At 37.8% G+C, this 18,187-nt stretch overlaps 2 protein-coding genes; one reads left to right on the plus strand and one right to left on the minus strand.

The window, feature by feature from the left end:
* Nucleotides 1–39: 39 nt before the first annotated feature.
* On the minus strand, nt 40–722 carry GSBLH_T00004312001 (uncharacterized protein). XM_013043191.1 has 2 exons: nt 305–722; nt 40–274 (listed from the first exon to the last, which is right to left on the minus strand). Exons 1-2 carry the CDS (start codon nt 653–655, stop codon nt 140–142), a joined length of 486 nt encoding a protein of 161 aa, XP_012898645.1. The 5' UTR covers nt 656–722; the 3' UTR covers nt 40–139.
* A 1,479-nt stretch (nt 723–2,201) lies between these two features.
* On the plus strand, nt 2,202–3,513 carry GSBLH_T00004313001 (uncharacterized protein). XM_013043192.1 has 4 exons: nt 2,202–2,263; nt 2,293–2,647; nt 2,679–3,369; nt 3,400–3,513. Exons 1-3 carry the CDS (start codon nt 2,228–2,230, stop codon nt 2,993–2,995), a joined length of 708 nt encoding a protein of 235 aa, XP_012898646.1. The 5' UTR covers nt 2,202–2,227; the 3' UTR covers nt 2,996–3,369; nt 3,400–3,513.
* Nucleotides 3,514–18,187: the final 14,674 nt, after the last annotated feature.

Below are 18,187 nucleotides of genomic sequence, written 5' to 3' on the forward strand. Positions count from 1 at the left end.
TTTCGCACAAACACAAAGTACAGCAACTCCATTATTCCACACAAACCCATTTACATCTCCGAATAACTCAGCGAATCAGCGCGCGCCCGTTTCCCACTAAACGAATCCCTTCGCCTCACTCCTCCTCCCCTTCTACTCCCTACGATCGTCGCTTCGCGAACTCATCTTCCTCGATCTCCGAATAGCGCCGATGATACGGCTCCTTCACCGCACTCCCCACCGCCTCGCCGTGCCCTTCCGCCACTTTCTCTTCGCTCGGAATGCAGTTCTTCAGCTATCCCTCACGCCTCCTCTCCGCTCTCACATCCACGCCCATGTTGATCAGCAGCTGCTCGATCCGCTTCTCCCGCACCTGCCGCCGCTCCGTCAGCATCGCCGGCGTGATCGTCGCGTTGTCCTCCGCGCGGTACTGATACGTCGGATGCCGCAGCAGCATTTCGTCCTCCACCTTCACGCCCTGCTGGCTATTCAACAGCGTGATATGATCCTCCTTGATGTAGTCCGCGATGTTGTAATCCGCATAGTTCGGACCCAGCATTTCCTCCGGAATCGGCAGCCCAATCCCGTACGCCGCCACCAGAATCAGCGGCCGCACATCGTAGTGCATGTTCTTCCACATCAGTAGCTGGATCCGAAGCAGCAGCTTCACGTACATGCCCCGCTTATGCAGATAGTAGAAATCGATCACGTCCTGCACCGACCGGTTCGTCAGCGTGTTCGCGATGTACCGGAAGTCCTACGCCTCGCCGCTTCCCGCCGCTCCCACCTTCGGACGATTGAAAAACCCGTTGATAAAGATGAACTTCTCCATGTCGCTCCACGGCCGGCTTCGTTTGCTCAGTTCAAACAGTTTCAGCGGACAATTGCAGTCCTTCTCGCACGCGATCGCTACCCCTCATTCCACGTTTCCACCATCTACTCCGCGGGACGTCCTGGCAGCGCATCGGCTTCCCGTCGGTGGTCAATTTATTGTTATGATTCACATACACGTAGCGCACTGGCTCTTGGTAACACAATGAAACATCCGCTTGGCGCGATCGGAAATACGCAGGGTCCTTTGCCTCACCATCCACGCTCGATCCTACTCGCGGCGTCGCCGACTCTGCATCCACCATGATCGACGTCTGGCTTCGCGTCACGCGCGCCATTGACCGCGGGGCTACGCTTGAAAACCCGCGGGAAACCCACGCTGCGACCGCTTGTCGCGCTTGTTCTCCAAATCCTCCTTCCACCCGCGATTCCCCGCGGAAGAGTCGTCGTCGATTCGGTGCAGCGCGTTCCAGTGGTCGTTGAGCCGCTTGAAACGCGTGTTGACTTCGCGGATGTGGAGGAAGCGCGCGCGGATTTGGCGGGCGATGACGGGGACGAAGAGAGCGCGGTTTGAATTGAAAGCAACTTGGTTTCGGTGAATGATCGCTTCCGAGTTCACGCGGTAGGAGCTAGGAGAGAACGGGGCGGGGAGCGGCGCGTACATGCTTTCTCCGCGAGGGTAGATGAGTTTTCGCTCGGATTCGCGGTGGCGAAGGCGATTTTCCTCCCAAATGCGGTTCGTTTGGTCTTCGAGGGACTCGGAGAGAAGGGAGGTGGATTCGGGGGAGAGCGGGGTGTCTGTGGGGAGAGTAAAAACGATTTGTTTGTTTGCCAGTGCGTGGCATTTGGTTTCATTTACAGAAATCTTGTGTGTGAGCTGCGCTGGTAAAAGTAAAAATAATAAAAACTTGATCGCAGGTGTCATTTATGTGTTGAATATAGGATTGCAAAGAGGAACAGGAAGGAACAGGAATCTAGAATCAACGTTATTTCACATCATTACAGGCTCAACAAGTGATTCGACCAATCTATAGGTGAAAAAAAGTATTGACTCCTACCGTGGATCAATTCCTGCTCTTTTGGACAGCCGACGAAGTAAATTCTATTTTGATGAGTTCGCTTCATTCCACTCATACTCTTCCCCAAATTGCTCCATCGACCTTGACGTTTTGCTTCAATTCACTGCTTCTACCCAATCACACTTTCTATTGCATTTTCGTACCCTTCATTCATGAACGAGCAAAAATGAATAAAGACACAATGTCTAATCTACAGAAAGAAATGAAAATAATGATGTTTAAATCTCTTGTTTGAAATTAGAAATGGGTTTAGTGAAGAGAAAGGAGTGAATATTGATAATCAAATGAGGAATCGGACAGTTTTAAAAATCAAATTCATGGAGAGTCAATCTCCTCCAATGGAGGAGAGTCGTAAGTTTGAAGGTGTGGAGGGCGTATGGAGTTCAGTTCTTATGTCATCTAGACATTTGATTCCGAGTCCAACACAGACGAGAAAAAGAACGGGGAAGAAAATGCAAAGAGAGAGGAAAACAAAAATGAAGAATTAAATGCAGTAAAACGCTCTCACAGTGAAGAACGAGATAGCCGCCACTACTCTCGTTCCCACTCTGCAAGATCATCCCATTCACACGACAGACACCGTTCAAGAAGGTCTCGCTACCATAGTCGGTCTCCAAGTCGTCATCGCCATTCGAGTCATCGAAGGAGGAGATCGAGGTCCAGATCCAGATCTAGATCGCGTTCCAGATCCAAATCAGCAAAACGAACGAAAAATACTCTGCTCGATGTGATCAACAATGCGAAGCAATCGATTTTGTGTAGAGCTCCTGATTGTCTCTCTAACGCTAGCTTCCCAAAACAGCACAATTCCAGACTTCGACATGATCGAGCCCCGCTACGCCTACGGCAAAGACCTCTATGTGGGGAACATCGACGAAGGCACCTTTCCGGAAGACGTGGTGGCCTTTCTCAACCGCGCCATGCACACGGCTCGTCTCAATCTCTGGCCAGGCAATCCCGTATTGAGCTGCCGAATCCTCCCCAAGTTCTGCTTCGTGAGTCTTCGCCACGAGGACGAGGCCACGGCCGCGCTCAACATGGACGGGATCTACTTCCATGGCCAGCGTCTCCGCATCAGTATCCACGTTTCCACGATTGAATGGTAGATCGACCGGTAGACTACGGAGGTCCGCAGACGGATCATCGGCAATGGCAGGAAATCTGTCCAGACAAAACCTGGGCAGATATGTTCGAAGTGTCCGGATTAGATGTGAGATGGATTCTCAAAGAGCTCGAAACCATTCCACAGGAAGTTCTTCATATGTGCGTTGAAATGGACGAGCAGTCGCTTACTACGGTTTTGGAGATTACGAACTTGGTGACGCCGATTGATTTGGAATCGGTGGATGACTTCTCTGCGCTTCGGGAGGAGATCAGGGAGGAAATGACACGCTACGGAGAGGTGAAGAGCGTGCTGGTAGCTCCGAAGACCGCGATGGAAGAAGGAAAAGTGTTTGTGGAGTTTGCGACGGTGGAAGAAGTAATAGTGGGGAGAGAAGGTTAGAAATAGGCGAAAAAAGCGTATAACTCGTTGTGGTATCGAATGTTTGACAATCGATTGCTTGGAGTTGCGTTCTGCTCGAAGACTCAATGGGAAATCATAAATGCAAATAAAACTTAGTGGTCCATGTTTGTTTCAATACCGTATTACGAAAGAAAAAAGTGCTCCGTAAGGGGATCGAACCCTTGACCATCGCGACATAAGCACGATGCTCTACCGACTGAGCTAACAGAGCTCTGAAAAGAGGGATATTTTACGGTAGATATAGCTAGAAAGGAGGTAACAAACTATGTTACGATATTGATCGGATGGTTCTCTTATTCTAGGTGGGGAGAGCATGTTGATCGCATAAGGTGAGGTGATGTGAACGATAAACTACCATAATTTCAATGCATGCTTTTGATGTAGTGGTTGTAGTAGTAGTAGTAATTGATGTCGTATGTGTATGTTCTTTACTAATCTGCGGATATCCGTCTTGCTGGCGGATATGAAAGAATTGTACAGGTGGTGTAATTGATTCCTTGCGATTTGTAATGCTTGTTGAGGACATATTTTGTATAGGGATATCATTTTTAACGGTATGTGTTATAGAGAAGCGAGGAGATCAGCTGAAAACAGTGACATGTATTGGATGTGTTACATTTTGCTTCCAATTGTAACTCAATGATGTGAATCGTTATATGGAAAGAATGTGAGCAATCTATAGTACAGCAACTGAAAATTGAATCATCAGTTGAGTAGTATATACAGATCTGCAGCTTTTAAATTGATAATACTATGTGTTAAATATCCTACGAATATGAAAAAGACACCTATTATCGGTTGCAAATACTATCAAGGAGTCAACGAGACCAACGGCACTCTCATATATGGAAAGTTGTACTTTGCATATTTTCCAATGATTTTTCTAAATGAACTCTTAGGTGATAAATAGTATGATGTATACCAGTGAGTTTACTCGATATCGACTGTTCAGAGATGAATTCATTTTTGTGGTTGCTAGTACACATTGACGTGTTTTGCGCGAATATTTTGTGGGTGCCTTTTCGGCCATTTTCGACCATAAACGCTTCTCAGACCCTATCAACTGCATGCTGGCCGCTCGCAGACGGCCTTCAGACCCCGATTTTCATGGCTCACCACGGCTTACTTCAGACAACATCACTTATTTGGTTTTCAATAAATAGAAGGTGCGAAAAAATAACCTCAGCTTCTTTTTGCTAACTTTAGCTGAAAATCGACGACGCATTCTGCGCGATAATTCTATCGACCGAAGTAAAAAGAACTTCGGTTCGCTACTACATGTTTTTCAATAGGTAATGTCCAAACGCCAGTGTGTATATGTTGTCGTCCAAGATCCATCGTTTGTTATCCGTGCTAATCTTGAGTGTCTTGCTCTGTTCCTTCGTGGTGAGATCGCTTCCTTGATTATTGATGCGTTTGGAGCTGTCTTCGATTACTGCTTCTCCCTTCTTCTCTGCCTCTAAAACACGCTTGTATAAGTCGATGTTCTTCACGCTCATCCTTTCTCCATCGATCACCACAATGCGAGGCACTCCCTTTGCTGCATTGTGAATCACATGCTTTTCATCGACCAAGTAATACATCTTCGGTCTCAGTCCAACGAACTCCGTGATGCGATGTCCGTTGTGCTCGTCCTTGAAAATGGGACCAGGCAACTTCTTGTTGAAGTTGAGGAACGATTCCAATGAGGGGAACTTGCATTTGTCCACTACATGTTCGTAATACTTCACGAGTTGTCCATAGAAGTAGCTCGTGTTATCCAACTCCGAGAAGTCGAACGACTTGTACATCTTACACATCTTGTGAACGATGTTACCGCGATCGTTCAACTGCACGATGAGTGAGTCCGTGTCCTGTCCCAATAGCTCCACGTTATCGAATGTCGTCTTGAGCACGTTGTAGTAGAAATCGTAGATGATGTGTTTGGACATGTCGAGAATGGCAAACCCGATGAAGAATGGCTTCTCCACCCTGCGCACCGGTGTATTCAACTTGATGCCGATGAGATTCTCGGAATACATGGTAGTCCCGGCGATCATATCATATCCATGCTTCTGAATGATTGCCTCACGTTCATTCCATGTGTTAGCGAACTTCACTTTCATTCGTTTCAACGCGAGTACCTTGTCCGACACATAGGCTTTCTAGTCGGGAATAGTCCGGTAGGTAAAAATATCGCCGATCATATAGTACGTAACAACCAATCGCTTCCAGGTCGGTCCACCGATCTTGATCTGTTTTCCTGTCTCAGGATTGAAAGTATAGCCAACGCGATGTGAACTTATTTATACTATGCTGTAAGAATATTTAGTGTCCAAAGTGAATAATGGTATGAATTAGTCAATGGGAAAATAGCATGACCGTCCGCTTTGTACTCGAATTCATTGATGTCAACATGCTTGCTATCGCTGGATGAGGATGACTCGTCATCTCCTGCGAACATCATGCCAATGTTCGGGTCTTTATCTTACGCCTCAGAATCTTTGATCCTTTTTCCCCAGCATCCTTTCACGCGTCTATAGTTGTCTCGTATCATATCGATGGAAGCTGTGCCTCCAATGATAAGAAATCGATTGTTTGTGATAACATTCGTGACTTTGGTACGAACATCGTCGTATCCGGTGGCAATGGTTTATACAACAAGCGATTCAATTTCTCGTCGTACTTGATTCTCTACTTGAGAAGGTTCCAGAAGCGAACTCCGTTGATTTGAATTTTTCGTCCTGTATTGGATTTCAATGTGTTTATTGGTTTATTTGTGAATATATCCATAAATGTGAATGCGTATTATATTAATAAGTGCGAACCCAGTATACCAAGTGTAAATGTAGTACAAGAAAACGGAGAATAACACATGGTCATCCCTGGTACGCACTTGTGAGGACGAGAATATCAAACTCTCCGATATCATCATTCATACCAAGTATCCGATCAATTGTGAGCGTCTATTCGGCTTCAGTGTTTGCACCCTGCAATCGAATTTGAACTGTGGTTTGATCCTGCACGACAATGATTGCATCAAGATGACGTTGGATGAAACTCGTCTGCCCATGTTTACCGAGGATGAATGGGAGTATCTATTGCCTCAATTGGAATCCAATGGTCTGCTCGGTGTGCCTCTAAACGTCTTCGGCAGGAAGTATTACACACAGCCTTATGTGGTGTCTGTGGAAACAGAGAATCGTGCTGTTTACTTCTTCTCCAACTACTATGTTCGCGTAGTCTACAAGGTGGTGGATGATGAAGTGCCTCCCGAGTTGTCCGATCTGTTCATCGATGATGGAGCGTGTCTGAAGGGTGTGTATGTTCGTGCATATCAGCGCCAAACGGGGGCAACTGTGTTGCCCCGGGGAGACATCATCTTCCCCAAAGTAAATAAGTAAATGTCGTACATCTTCAGCAGCAATGGAAACCATTACACGTTCAAGAAGCTCGACAACATGCTCATCAACATGCCAGAGAAGGACGGTCATCATGTGCTAATTCGAGAGACAGTGAATGGCGTTCCTCAGTATTCGTGGGGCAGTGCTTCATGCATCGTGAAAGCGAACGAAGCATTTGTCTTCGAGTACACACCAGAAGCTACCGAATCATTCAATGGCGAGTGGGGTGGTGATGGTATGCCGCCTATGCCGTCCGGATCGTACCTGATAACCACGACTGTCATAACGTACCTTCCTGAAGACATGTTCAACGATTGCACGTCAATCGAATCTGTGGTTGAAAAGGGTTATCGAGTGCTAGTCACGTTTGACAATACGCCTATTCTAGACAGACCGTACATCGATACATTGAATAGTCTTGTATCTCATACTGGTTATGCTGTTGTAAATGTTGGTACCTCTCCTGTCCTTCGTACGTATTCGAATCTTCCCATCATGCTTCTAGGTGGTGTGAAGAGTATCACGATCGTTTTCGAACACCTTGGGGACGCTTCATCTGCTTCTTCTGACTCCTCGTAATGGGTCGATGTGATCTTGCTGCCTCTCTCAATGCATTGGGTTCCTTTCAACTCTTGGATCGAGTGATGGGCGGTGCTGGTTGTGGTTTCCATTTGCTAGCCAGCAGTTCCCAATCATAACACTTCTGTGTGCTATCGCTTTCCACATTCTTCACTTCGTACATCAATGGCATGATGTGATCGTCAATGTCAACAACTTCAACCAAGTCCTGAGACCATTTGCTAGTCAATGATCGCTTTTCCAGAACGCGAGGTCTTCGTGTCACTCGAACATAATCACCAACATCGAATTGAGGTGTTGTGTCCTTTGCTGTCATGTTGGATGGTTCTATTTTCTCCGTGTACAAGATATCGTTGTTCCAAATGTCATTGGGTGTATATCCGATGTCTCTGTTCTTCCTTGCATTGTATCGACGAACTGCACCATCGATCAAGTCGAACCATACACCTTTCCATTGATTGAATGGAACCATGATGTGTTCCTTGATATCTCGAATTGTTCGTTCAGCTAGTACTGCTTTATTCGCTGAATCCATGTGATACATGGTGACATCATACTTGTTCAAGATGTTTGTACGAAAGATCGCATTGGTGAACTCGGTACTTCGATCCGAGCAACTATGCTTTGATGATTCACCATATGTCTGAATGATATCATTCATCGCATGAGTGACTTCTGTAGCATTCTTGCTTTTCAGTTTCCGAGTCATCAGGTATTTCGAATATCCATCAATCCATACAAGGACGTATTTGTATCCACGATTCTTATAGAATCCAGTACTCTTTTGTGATCCCAATACTTCTTGTATCGATTTGTCTTGTTTGGAAGAGAAATCGATAAGATCGATGAAGTATATGTTTCGTTTGAATCCACTGATGATCATTCGATTGGCACCTCTTCGTTTTGCTGGTTTCCATAGTTCCTTGATCTCATTCATGCTCCCCACACACCTCGATAAATGAATCGCTTTATTCAAGGAATGAATAAGTTGTGTCAGAGGAAGAATCACAAACTGGTTATAGACTCGAAATGCATTTTCTCCACTATACACTATTTCAAATAGAGCATCACTCGCATTCAACATTGCAATGATCGTTTCGATATCATATGTACCTCATGAAATCGATAGAGTATGGAGACTGGATCCAAATACACTCATAACTTGTAGCCATTGTGGAAATTGAGAATGTAGTATTAATCATGGTGTTCAGAATGGCAATGATTTCACTCAGTGTATAATAACCAGGCGAGATCGTTATCCCTTCACCATTGGTGTTTGTCACCACATTGGTTGAGTCCACATTATTGAACATGACTTGATTGGATTTGAATAGAACAGTCATGGAAGTGATAAATGGATTTCTAAACTTGTGAGGATTTATCCAATCGAATGAACCATTAATAGGTGAATCTTGTATGAGAATGGAATAATGCATGTTCTTTCTTTACCAATGACACTTATGACTTGCACGGACAACAATAGATGGATTTATGATAACAATGTACACATATTGGCTTTCGGTCATTACAAATAAGCAAACAAACATGTAAATACGAGAGAAATAACAATTATTCACATTAGCTAGGTATGTCTACTGCTTTCTTGCACCCAAGTATAACTGATGCAACAAACACAAAAATAGAAACGGACACTAGGTTGATAGTAGAAAGGAATAGGCGTAAGAAAGCACGAAACCTGGTTCTTGACCGATGATTGTCGACCAAACAGCCTAGGAACGATAGTCGAGGACTCAGAATCGGTTGGTCGATTACAACGATAGACAAAGGATCGCAATTGTGGTCATTGTGCAAAATAGCATATAAAGAAAACTGCCACCAGGTTTCACACAAATAGTGCCATTCTCTTACTACTATTGTTCCATATTAATGAGGTTTAAGATAGCTACAAGTTGATAAATCATATTATTATTGATCGAAAGAGCTTTTGTTATAGTGAAAATCGGATCATTTTTGTTATGTGACATGCATCAAATATGGATGAACTTATCAATAGAAATAGGAAGGATGAATCAGTCATTTACCACAAGTATTGTTGTATTTCCTTTGATATATGACTAATCTGTATAATATAGTCTCGAGATACTTTGAATCAATACTTGGAAAATGAATATCTGCAATAGAATAACAACAAATGTGTATTGTTTCATTTTGGTGCATATTGTGTGATATGAATTGTATCAATGCCCAAAATGAATTCACATTCTAAATGTGACAACTAATAATGTTGCTAGTTCGTGTTATAAGCTGAGAGAAGGAATGAGCAGTATTAACAAACAAGAATCTTCACAATAGTTACTCTCAATAGTATTGATTGTGAATAGTTGATGTTTTGTCATCATCATCATCATTATTCTGTATGGGAAGATAGAATAATGTGTATTTGTGGTTGATTGTATATTTTGGCTTATTAGTATGCTCCATGGAATAGAATACTGTGAAAATAAGATAGGAAGTATGGAACAATCAGAAATGGCCAATATGAATGAAAACAACAACAATACTAGAATGTAATAGAATAGTAGAAAATAACATATGTATGAAGTAGCAATGGAAATGAAGTCATTTTCACAAATTATGACGAACAATAGCTGAAATGATGATATTTCACAGGGATCTGTTTTAGCACATCCTGAAACGAATTACATAGATCATGCATAGTTTTGCTTCAAAACAAACAAAATCCAGACAAACACGATTCTGTCATTTCATTGGTTTAACACAATGTTCGATTCTGTTAAATCCATTTTCATAAAATAACTAATTCTGAGTAACAGGAACAATACTGTTGATACTTAGTACTGGAATAACCAATCGATGAATGAATGATTGATTGGAGTTTGTAGTAAATTCCGTTATTGTTAGTTGGAATGCACAATGATTGGTATATAGTGGTTGGAACTGAATGATTCATAGATATTATCACAGATTGTATGCTATATGTGAATAGAATAGTACTGGAATGATTTGTGTAATTGGTTACAATCTATTGAATGAATATGAATTGGATGTACAAAGATTGCATAGCATGGAGATGGCTTGTATCATGAATGGATGAAAGAAATAAGAAAAGAAAAGAATAGAAGAAATAGTATTCATTGCTTAAGATCTTAATCCATTCAATGATATGTATTAGTTATTTATTATTATTGATGTAATACGTGATTATGATAATGAAGAGTGAATGAGAGAGAATCGAAATGAATGGGAATGTGATTGGTTGTGATATTGGAGTTGGATTCGATTCGATTTCAGCAATTCAACACTGAAAAGAAAACACACAAATGAATGAGTAAATGAATGAATGAATGAATGATTATACAAACATCGATTTGAATTGAGTGCATACTGTGATTATGTATATTTTGTACCATAAGAATGAATGATGGATTGTTGACAAGGAAATATCGTTAAATCTGTATAAAGTGGACCAATAATGTGAATTGCAATGGGATATTTGAATGATTATACGATCAAATGAATGAATGAATGAATGAATGATATCTTATCTAAGAATTGATTGACAATCTCAATACATTACTCACAACCAATGATCTGTAAATCAGTAACAAGGATGTCATTCATTCATTCATTCATTCATTCAATCATTTGTTCATGCTTTTAGAACTGTTTAACGCATGATTGATTGATTGATTGATTGAATCGATGCCTATTCTGTATACTCTTTCATAATATGAATCTATCAAACAACAAAACAAATAGCAACAATAATAACGACAATGAATTCGTTAAAATGGCACAGCAACAATAATAACAGTAATAGAAATCAATGATAATAATAATAAGATTATGTGTTCAAAAGCAATGTCTAGAACAGAAATGAAATGAAATGAAATGAAGTAATGAGCAGCAACAACATAATAGGAACGAACAATAACATGAGTAATAATCCAAATGGATGAATTATGAACTCAATGCAGTGTCCGATATCGAATCAATACCAAATTGATGTAGAACAAACAATGTGTATGTGAATAACAAGTAATAATGAGAATAATAACAGTAAAAGGAATGAGAAAAAGAAGAATATCTGAGAACAATCCATAGCTATTGATGATACATAATAATAATAGTAATCATCATAGAAAAAGATATTGAAACAACCATGTGTGTAGTTTAATAAAGAAATAAGGAAAGAACCAAATCCATGATAATAATAATACTCATATTATTGGTAATATGAGTATTATTATTATCATGGATCAATCAATCAATCAATCAATAATACTTACTGATCGATTCTGGATAATAGATCAATTGGATTGTAATGTGGAATGATCGAAATGAAGAACAAACTCGATATGTGAAAACAAACAAATACCAAGAATGCATATCAATTTCAAACAATCCACATAATTGAATGAATCTATGTGAATCGATTCAGATTTAAATATAAATGAAGAGAAGATCATTTGATTGTCGGTTTGCATGGAAAGATTGATTGTTGTCACGAAACATCAATCCGATTGATTTGAAATGATTTCGTATTGTAGGTTCTGATTATTGATTAAATCATTTGATAGATAGTTTGGTCCATTGCTTACTACAACTACTACTATTATTGTTGTTGCTTTGGATGTTGCTGCTCGCTATTGCTACTTCTCTCTTTCAGTCCCCTACCATTCATTCATTGATTCCGGACCATCAAAATCGATAACAATATTCCTTGTCAACAAAAGAAGAAATGGAATCAATGAAAGCAAAGAATCAAGTGTTTCCTTTATGACAATCAATGATCCATTAATCTATGAATGAATGATTGATTGAATGAGTGATGAAGGAAAACAGAATGAATGAATGAATAAAAAGGAAAAACAATGTGTGTCATATGATATCGGATACTGGAAGGTAGGGGAGAAAGATGGGATGATGATGATTCAACTTCATTGACACTTCGAAGTAACAATGAATCGATTGGTTATGATTTGCTTTGGATCTTCCAAGTCTAACATCACTGACTTCTGTATAATGGAGTTTCTGTTGTCCTCGTTTTGGTGACATTGGAAAGTGGATCTAAATATTGAATAGAGATGGTAAATAGATATTCCAAATCTGTTTCAAAATGTCAATCTACTTGTATCATTGGGGTATGTTCAATCGAAATCGATTCGAGTATAGTTGATAAATAGAATGGAATTGATTTCATATGATTTTCATAGATTTCAATTCCATTTGGTTAAGTTTAAGCTTATCTTATCTTGTTAGGTGATTTGATTTGATTCATTGTGTTTCATTCGATTCCGTTTGATCATTTGATTTGATTTGATTTGATTCGTTTAATAGGAACACATTTCGATTGATTATGATTGGAACAATTCTATCTGGTTCATTTTACAATGATCTGTGGAATTTGTATTGTTGTTTCAAACTGATGGCACATGATTGATTCGATAATTGGTTAAAATGGTATACAATAATGATAATGATAATGATGATGATGATAAACATAAAACAAACAGAAATAAGCAAAACAAAACATGGAACAATCCAAACAAATAATCACATATTTCCTTATGAGAATTGAATCAATATGAATCGACACAATCCAATTTGTCTGGTGGATAGTGAATAATAAAAGGATGAATGCTAGAATATAAAAAAGGGAATAATAAAGAAAAAGAAAATACTAAAAAGAAAAACTAAAAACAAATTAGAATCATACAAAACAAAAGAAAAAGAAAAGGAAGAGGAATAAAATGCCCAAATATAAGAAAATAAGAAACAAAGAAAACTAAAGAATAGCAAAACAAACAAGAATAAACTAAAAATCAAAATCGAAAATGAAATAATCAAATGAACTACAATGAATTCTAAAAGTTGAAAAACAACAACAACAACAACAACAATATCAAATGAAAAATGGAATAATCAGAAATAGATAAGCAACATCAAAACAAAAACAAAAGAAAACAAAAGAATAATGAATCATTGAGTATTATCCAAATTAATACTATCTCAACAAACAAATATGGATTGTGTCGATTCCTATTGATTCAATTCGATTAAGTGCAATGAATCTTGTCAAAACGATTCGATTGAAGTCGTTCGATCAAGATTCATTCGAAATATGTGATTTGTGGATTCATCGGTGTAAAATCACAAACAGCATATTGAATATACAATCAAACAATGGATTCCAAGAAAGACCATTATCGAAATACTCATATTCAAACCACAACACAAATGGTTCTCACAATATGCCTCATTATTGTATTGTGATTATCAAATGCTGATTCCATATTGACTTGTTCGAATGGGATCTAATGATTTGAATGATATCAATAATGATGATAATGATCAGAAAAAAAGAAGAGTATTGTTATGCAATACAGTACAATGATAGATTCCAGCTAATACAATGATCGAACATAATGATTTCATGAATCTCGATCGATTCAATTGCAAAACAACCATTGACACTACAATGTGTTTGAGTGATTGTTCCATTTGGATTCGATCGAATCAATTGGATAATTCTATCAGTCGATTGGATCGCTATCAATGAATCATTCGATCGATTCTATATCATTGATGATCGAACAAATACAAATACAAATACAAATACTACTACTAATAATAATAATCACGAGGATTGATGGTTGAATACTCATCATTAATCTGATTCTGATTCTGATTGATCGATCCTATCCAATCATTCTATTCATGATCAACAATACCAAAGTGATCTAATGGTATTCAATATGCTGAAATAGACCGATGAATAATGTGGATGATAATACAATCATAATAATAATGATGATGATGAATGGATATCGAAAACTAACCAAATACACACCATTCATTCAATCAATCATTCATTCATTCATTCAATGGATTGAACAACCTTTCTATTCTTATCAGTATTATTGAGTGTGAATGATGAATTGATTTTTTACGATATTCAACATTCATTTGCATTTTGAATCAGCTATCTTTCATCCATTGATTGATTAATTGGGTGAATGAGTGAGTGGTTTGTGTGATATTGAAGAATACGACATTCCATCCAAATATCGAATTGTGAAACCACGATTGATATTACTACGAACTACAACTATCAAGTATCAAACATATCCGATTTGATTCCATTATTATCAAATTGATAAATCCATGTTTTGTGACTCATTGATAAATAAACAAACAAACAAACAAACAAATGATAGTTGGATTGATTGAATGGTGAATCCAATATGATTTCCAATGCTATTCAATCGGATTCTATTCTATTCTATTCTAGTTTCATTGCCTTGTTTTATCCATTTCACCTCTATTCTATTCTATGTATATAGTGATCGATTCCTATTCAATAAGTCAAAATCAATATCCTAATTCAATATCAATCATTCTATTGTATTGTATTATCTACCCATTGTACAATGGATTAACAAATGTGAATAATCATCCAATATCAATCGATTCCAACCATTCCATTGTGTCACTAGCAAATCCAATCTTATTATTCATGATGATAATGATAATGATTATTCGAAGCAAGCAGTTTCCTATCAATATTGAACAAATCCTAGTTCAAACCTATTCAAACCATCATTTCTATATTATTATTATTATTGGTAGATTGGATTCATCATTTGTGAATGTTCAATATGTGATCATTGGGTCATTGGTAATAATAATAATGATAATAATAATGATGATCGAAAACAATGATTGATTGATTGATTGAAACAACAATCATAATTGAGTATCATTGTTAAAATGGAAAAGAAGAACATCATAATAATCAGGCAGGATTGATATTTTGATAATTATAGAATCATGAATTGTGATCAAGAATCGGTTTCAAACAATCAATCAATCAATCAATCAATCAATGGAAATGTTCCTAAACAATGACGAATCACTGAACAAATCATATCAAATCATATTCATAGATTTAATGCTTGATTTTATGGACAAGATCAGCGAGAATGGAAGAAACATCTATGAGTCAAATCAAATCAATCAAACTATACTCGAAATTGATTTCGATCGAACATGTAGGAATGACCAAGGTAGGTAGACATTTTGAAGATTTGGAATATCTAAATACTATCAATATTCAATATTCAGAAATACTTTCCAATGTCACTACATGAGGATAAATAAAACTATCACATTTAGAAGTTATTGATGTTAAATTTGGAAGATCTACAAAACAAATCATTTCAAATCAACTCATTATACTTCGCATTGCCAGTGAACATGATTCATCATCCCATCTTCCTTCAAGTGCTTCCTGACCGAGTTGAATGGATTGTAATGATGGAAGATCTACATCAATCATTTCATTCAAATTCATTCAATACTTTCAATTATTGTTGAGAAGGAACCACGGAATGCATAATCACCTAATGTAATGGATAGTAGATTTGGAAGATCTAGGCATCATTCAAATATTCAATATCATATCAATACCTCGAATCACAAATGAACTAAAACAGAAATTGTATGAATAACTTCCAATTGTACCAATTTGAATGGATTGTAATTGTGGTAGATTCTTCAATTCAAAGTCGCCTCCAAAATCACTGAAACTATATTCACCAATTTGAATGGATTCCAATGATTCACAACTCAATATGTGGAATGATTTCGATTTGTCATTTTCCCATCCATTCTGAGTAAATGAATTGTTTCCGATTTTGATAGTTTTCAATCGATTCAATCCATTGATTTGGAATGTTTTCACTGATTCAAAACAATCATCACCGATTTCGATTGTTTCTAATGAATCGAGATTATTCAGGCAGTATTCTTTACTATTATTAAATGTAAAATCACCTAATGTAATGGATTGTAGATTTGGAAGATCTATGCATCATTCAAATATTCAATATCATATCAATACCTCGAATCACAAATGAACTATAACAGAAATTGCATGATTCACTTCCAATTGTGCCAATTTGAATGGATTGTAATTGTGGTAGATTCTTCAATTCAAAGTCTCCAGCAAAATCACTGAAACTATATTCACCAATTTCAATGGATTCCAATGATTCACAATTCAATATGTGGAATGATTTCGATTTGTTGTTGACCTTAATAATTCAGAGTAAATGATTTGTTGCCGATTTTGATCGTTATCAATCGATTCAATCCATCGATTTGGAATCTTTGTACTGATCCAAAACATTCATAGCCGATTTCGATTGATTTCAAAATATACAACAATGAAACATCCCAATCAACCAATACACAATTGTCAATCAGTTTCAAATGTTTCATTCCGATATTCAGTGGTTTGCTTCCATTTCCTTCATATTCATCAATGTCACATTCAATTCCATTATACCATTCACATTCATTCACTAATTTACCATATCGATCATACACTTTTCCTCTTCCAAATCGCTTATCATCACACCAATATCCTTCATATTCAATACATCCATTATTATGATAACTCGTTCCATATCCAAATCGTTTCCAATTGATCATTATGCCCTTGTACACCAAGAATCCATCATCATCATACATTTCACCATACCCAAATGGAATTCCCAACTTGTTTTCTGTCAATATCAATCCTTCAAATCGACTTCCATGATCCAAGTCCACGATTCCTTTTACTACAATGGATTGTTCTTCATTATATGAAATAGCACCAATTTGATGATTTCCAAACACTTTCAACACTTTCTGCTCATTGACCACAAATCCTTGATTCATAAATGCTCCATTATTGAATTGCAATACTACACATTCTTTGTTACTCAAAATGAGTGAAATCCAGCCATTTGGTTTCCATTTTTTGCCCAAGCATCCCTGCACATTTTGAATCATGGAACTATCAATATGATAGTTACTGAAAGCAGAATTGACAAAATCAGCAATGTTTTGCATGGAAATGAAAAGAAATATGGGAAAACGGTTATTTTGGAAAAAAGATCTGGTTCATTATTTCTCGATAGAACACACGTCATGGATTATTGTGTATGGCTGTGATATGCTGGTGTGTTATAAACTAGAATACATATAATAAAATCACATTTTCTCCACCCATTTCTATTTTTCTTTATTTCGGTGCATTTCCATCTATTCATTTATTTTTGTGTTATTTTTAGATACTTATAGCTATAATTGTAAAATATTACGCATTTTGATCACCTTTACTCTCTCATGTTAGAATGGCTGTTCTATTAAGTCTATAATGGATATATGTTCTTCAAAATATATCAATTATGTGGTAGTTAATCTTGTTTTGCATCTATCGAACTCACAATAGTGAATACTGTTGGAATGGTCAGATTCGTAATAGAGAGTATGGCAGTAGTGTGTAGAATGCAAAATCCATCATTTCTATTTGACAAGTGGTTTATTGTATTGATTCTCTGTTGATACTTCGATTCTCTTCTGTCACAATGACCATCCATATTGAGTACAAAGAATGATATTGCAGAGAAAGGAAAGTGGTTCATAGATTGAAATGGTGAATAGGAATCATAGTATCATTAAACAAAACAATCGATTGAATAATATGATAATGGATGGAATCCATGAATCCTATGAATGAAAACCTTGCTTTCTATTTGATCAACAAAACAATGTGAAATGCAATGTGATTAACATAGCAATAGTATAAAATAAACAAGTAATATTGAGTGAGTGAGTGAATGAATGAATATGCCATCCATCATAGAGATCTCTTCCACTCACTTCCACTCCATCTTTCCATTCCACTTCGCGAGTAGCAATCCGAGTTTCTTCATCGATCCAGTATCCTCGACCATTTCGAAGAAACGATTCTTTCGATTCATCATAAACGAATT

Source organism: Blastocystis hominis (genome assembly GCF_000151665.1).
Source record: "Blastocystis hominis, Singapore isolate B (sub-type 7) whole genome shotgun sequence assembly, scaffold_6".
NCBI classification, from domain to species: domain Eukaryota; class Bigyra; order Opalinata; family Blastocystidae; genus Blastocystis; species Blastocystis hominis.

What these genes read in the sequence shown, in the direction of transcription:
- GSBLH_T00004313001 (XM_013043192.1), top strand. Translation starts at nt 2,228, where the DNA reads ATGGAGGAGAGTCGTAAGTTTGAAGGTGTGGAGGGC. An exon ending in AGTTTGAAGGTGTGGAGGGC is followed by an intron (nt 2,264 to 2,292) that starts GTATGGAGTTCA and finishes TATGTCATCTAG; the next exon opens with ACATTTGATTCCGAGTCCAA. An exon ending in TGCGAAGCAATCGATTTTGT is followed by an intron (nt 2,648 to 2,678) that starts GTAGAGCTCCTG and finishes CTCTAACGCTAG; the next exon opens with CTTCCCAAAACAGCACAATT.
- GSBLH_T00004312001 (XM_013043191.1), bottom strand. Translation starts at nt 655, where the DNA reads ATGTACGTGAAGCTGCTGCTTCGGATCCAGCTACTGATGTGGAAGAAC. An exon ending in TGATCAACATGGGCGTGGAT is followed by an intron (nt 275 to 304) that starts GTGAGAGCGGAG and finishes CGTGAGGGATAG; the next exon opens with CTGAAGAACTGCATTCCGAG.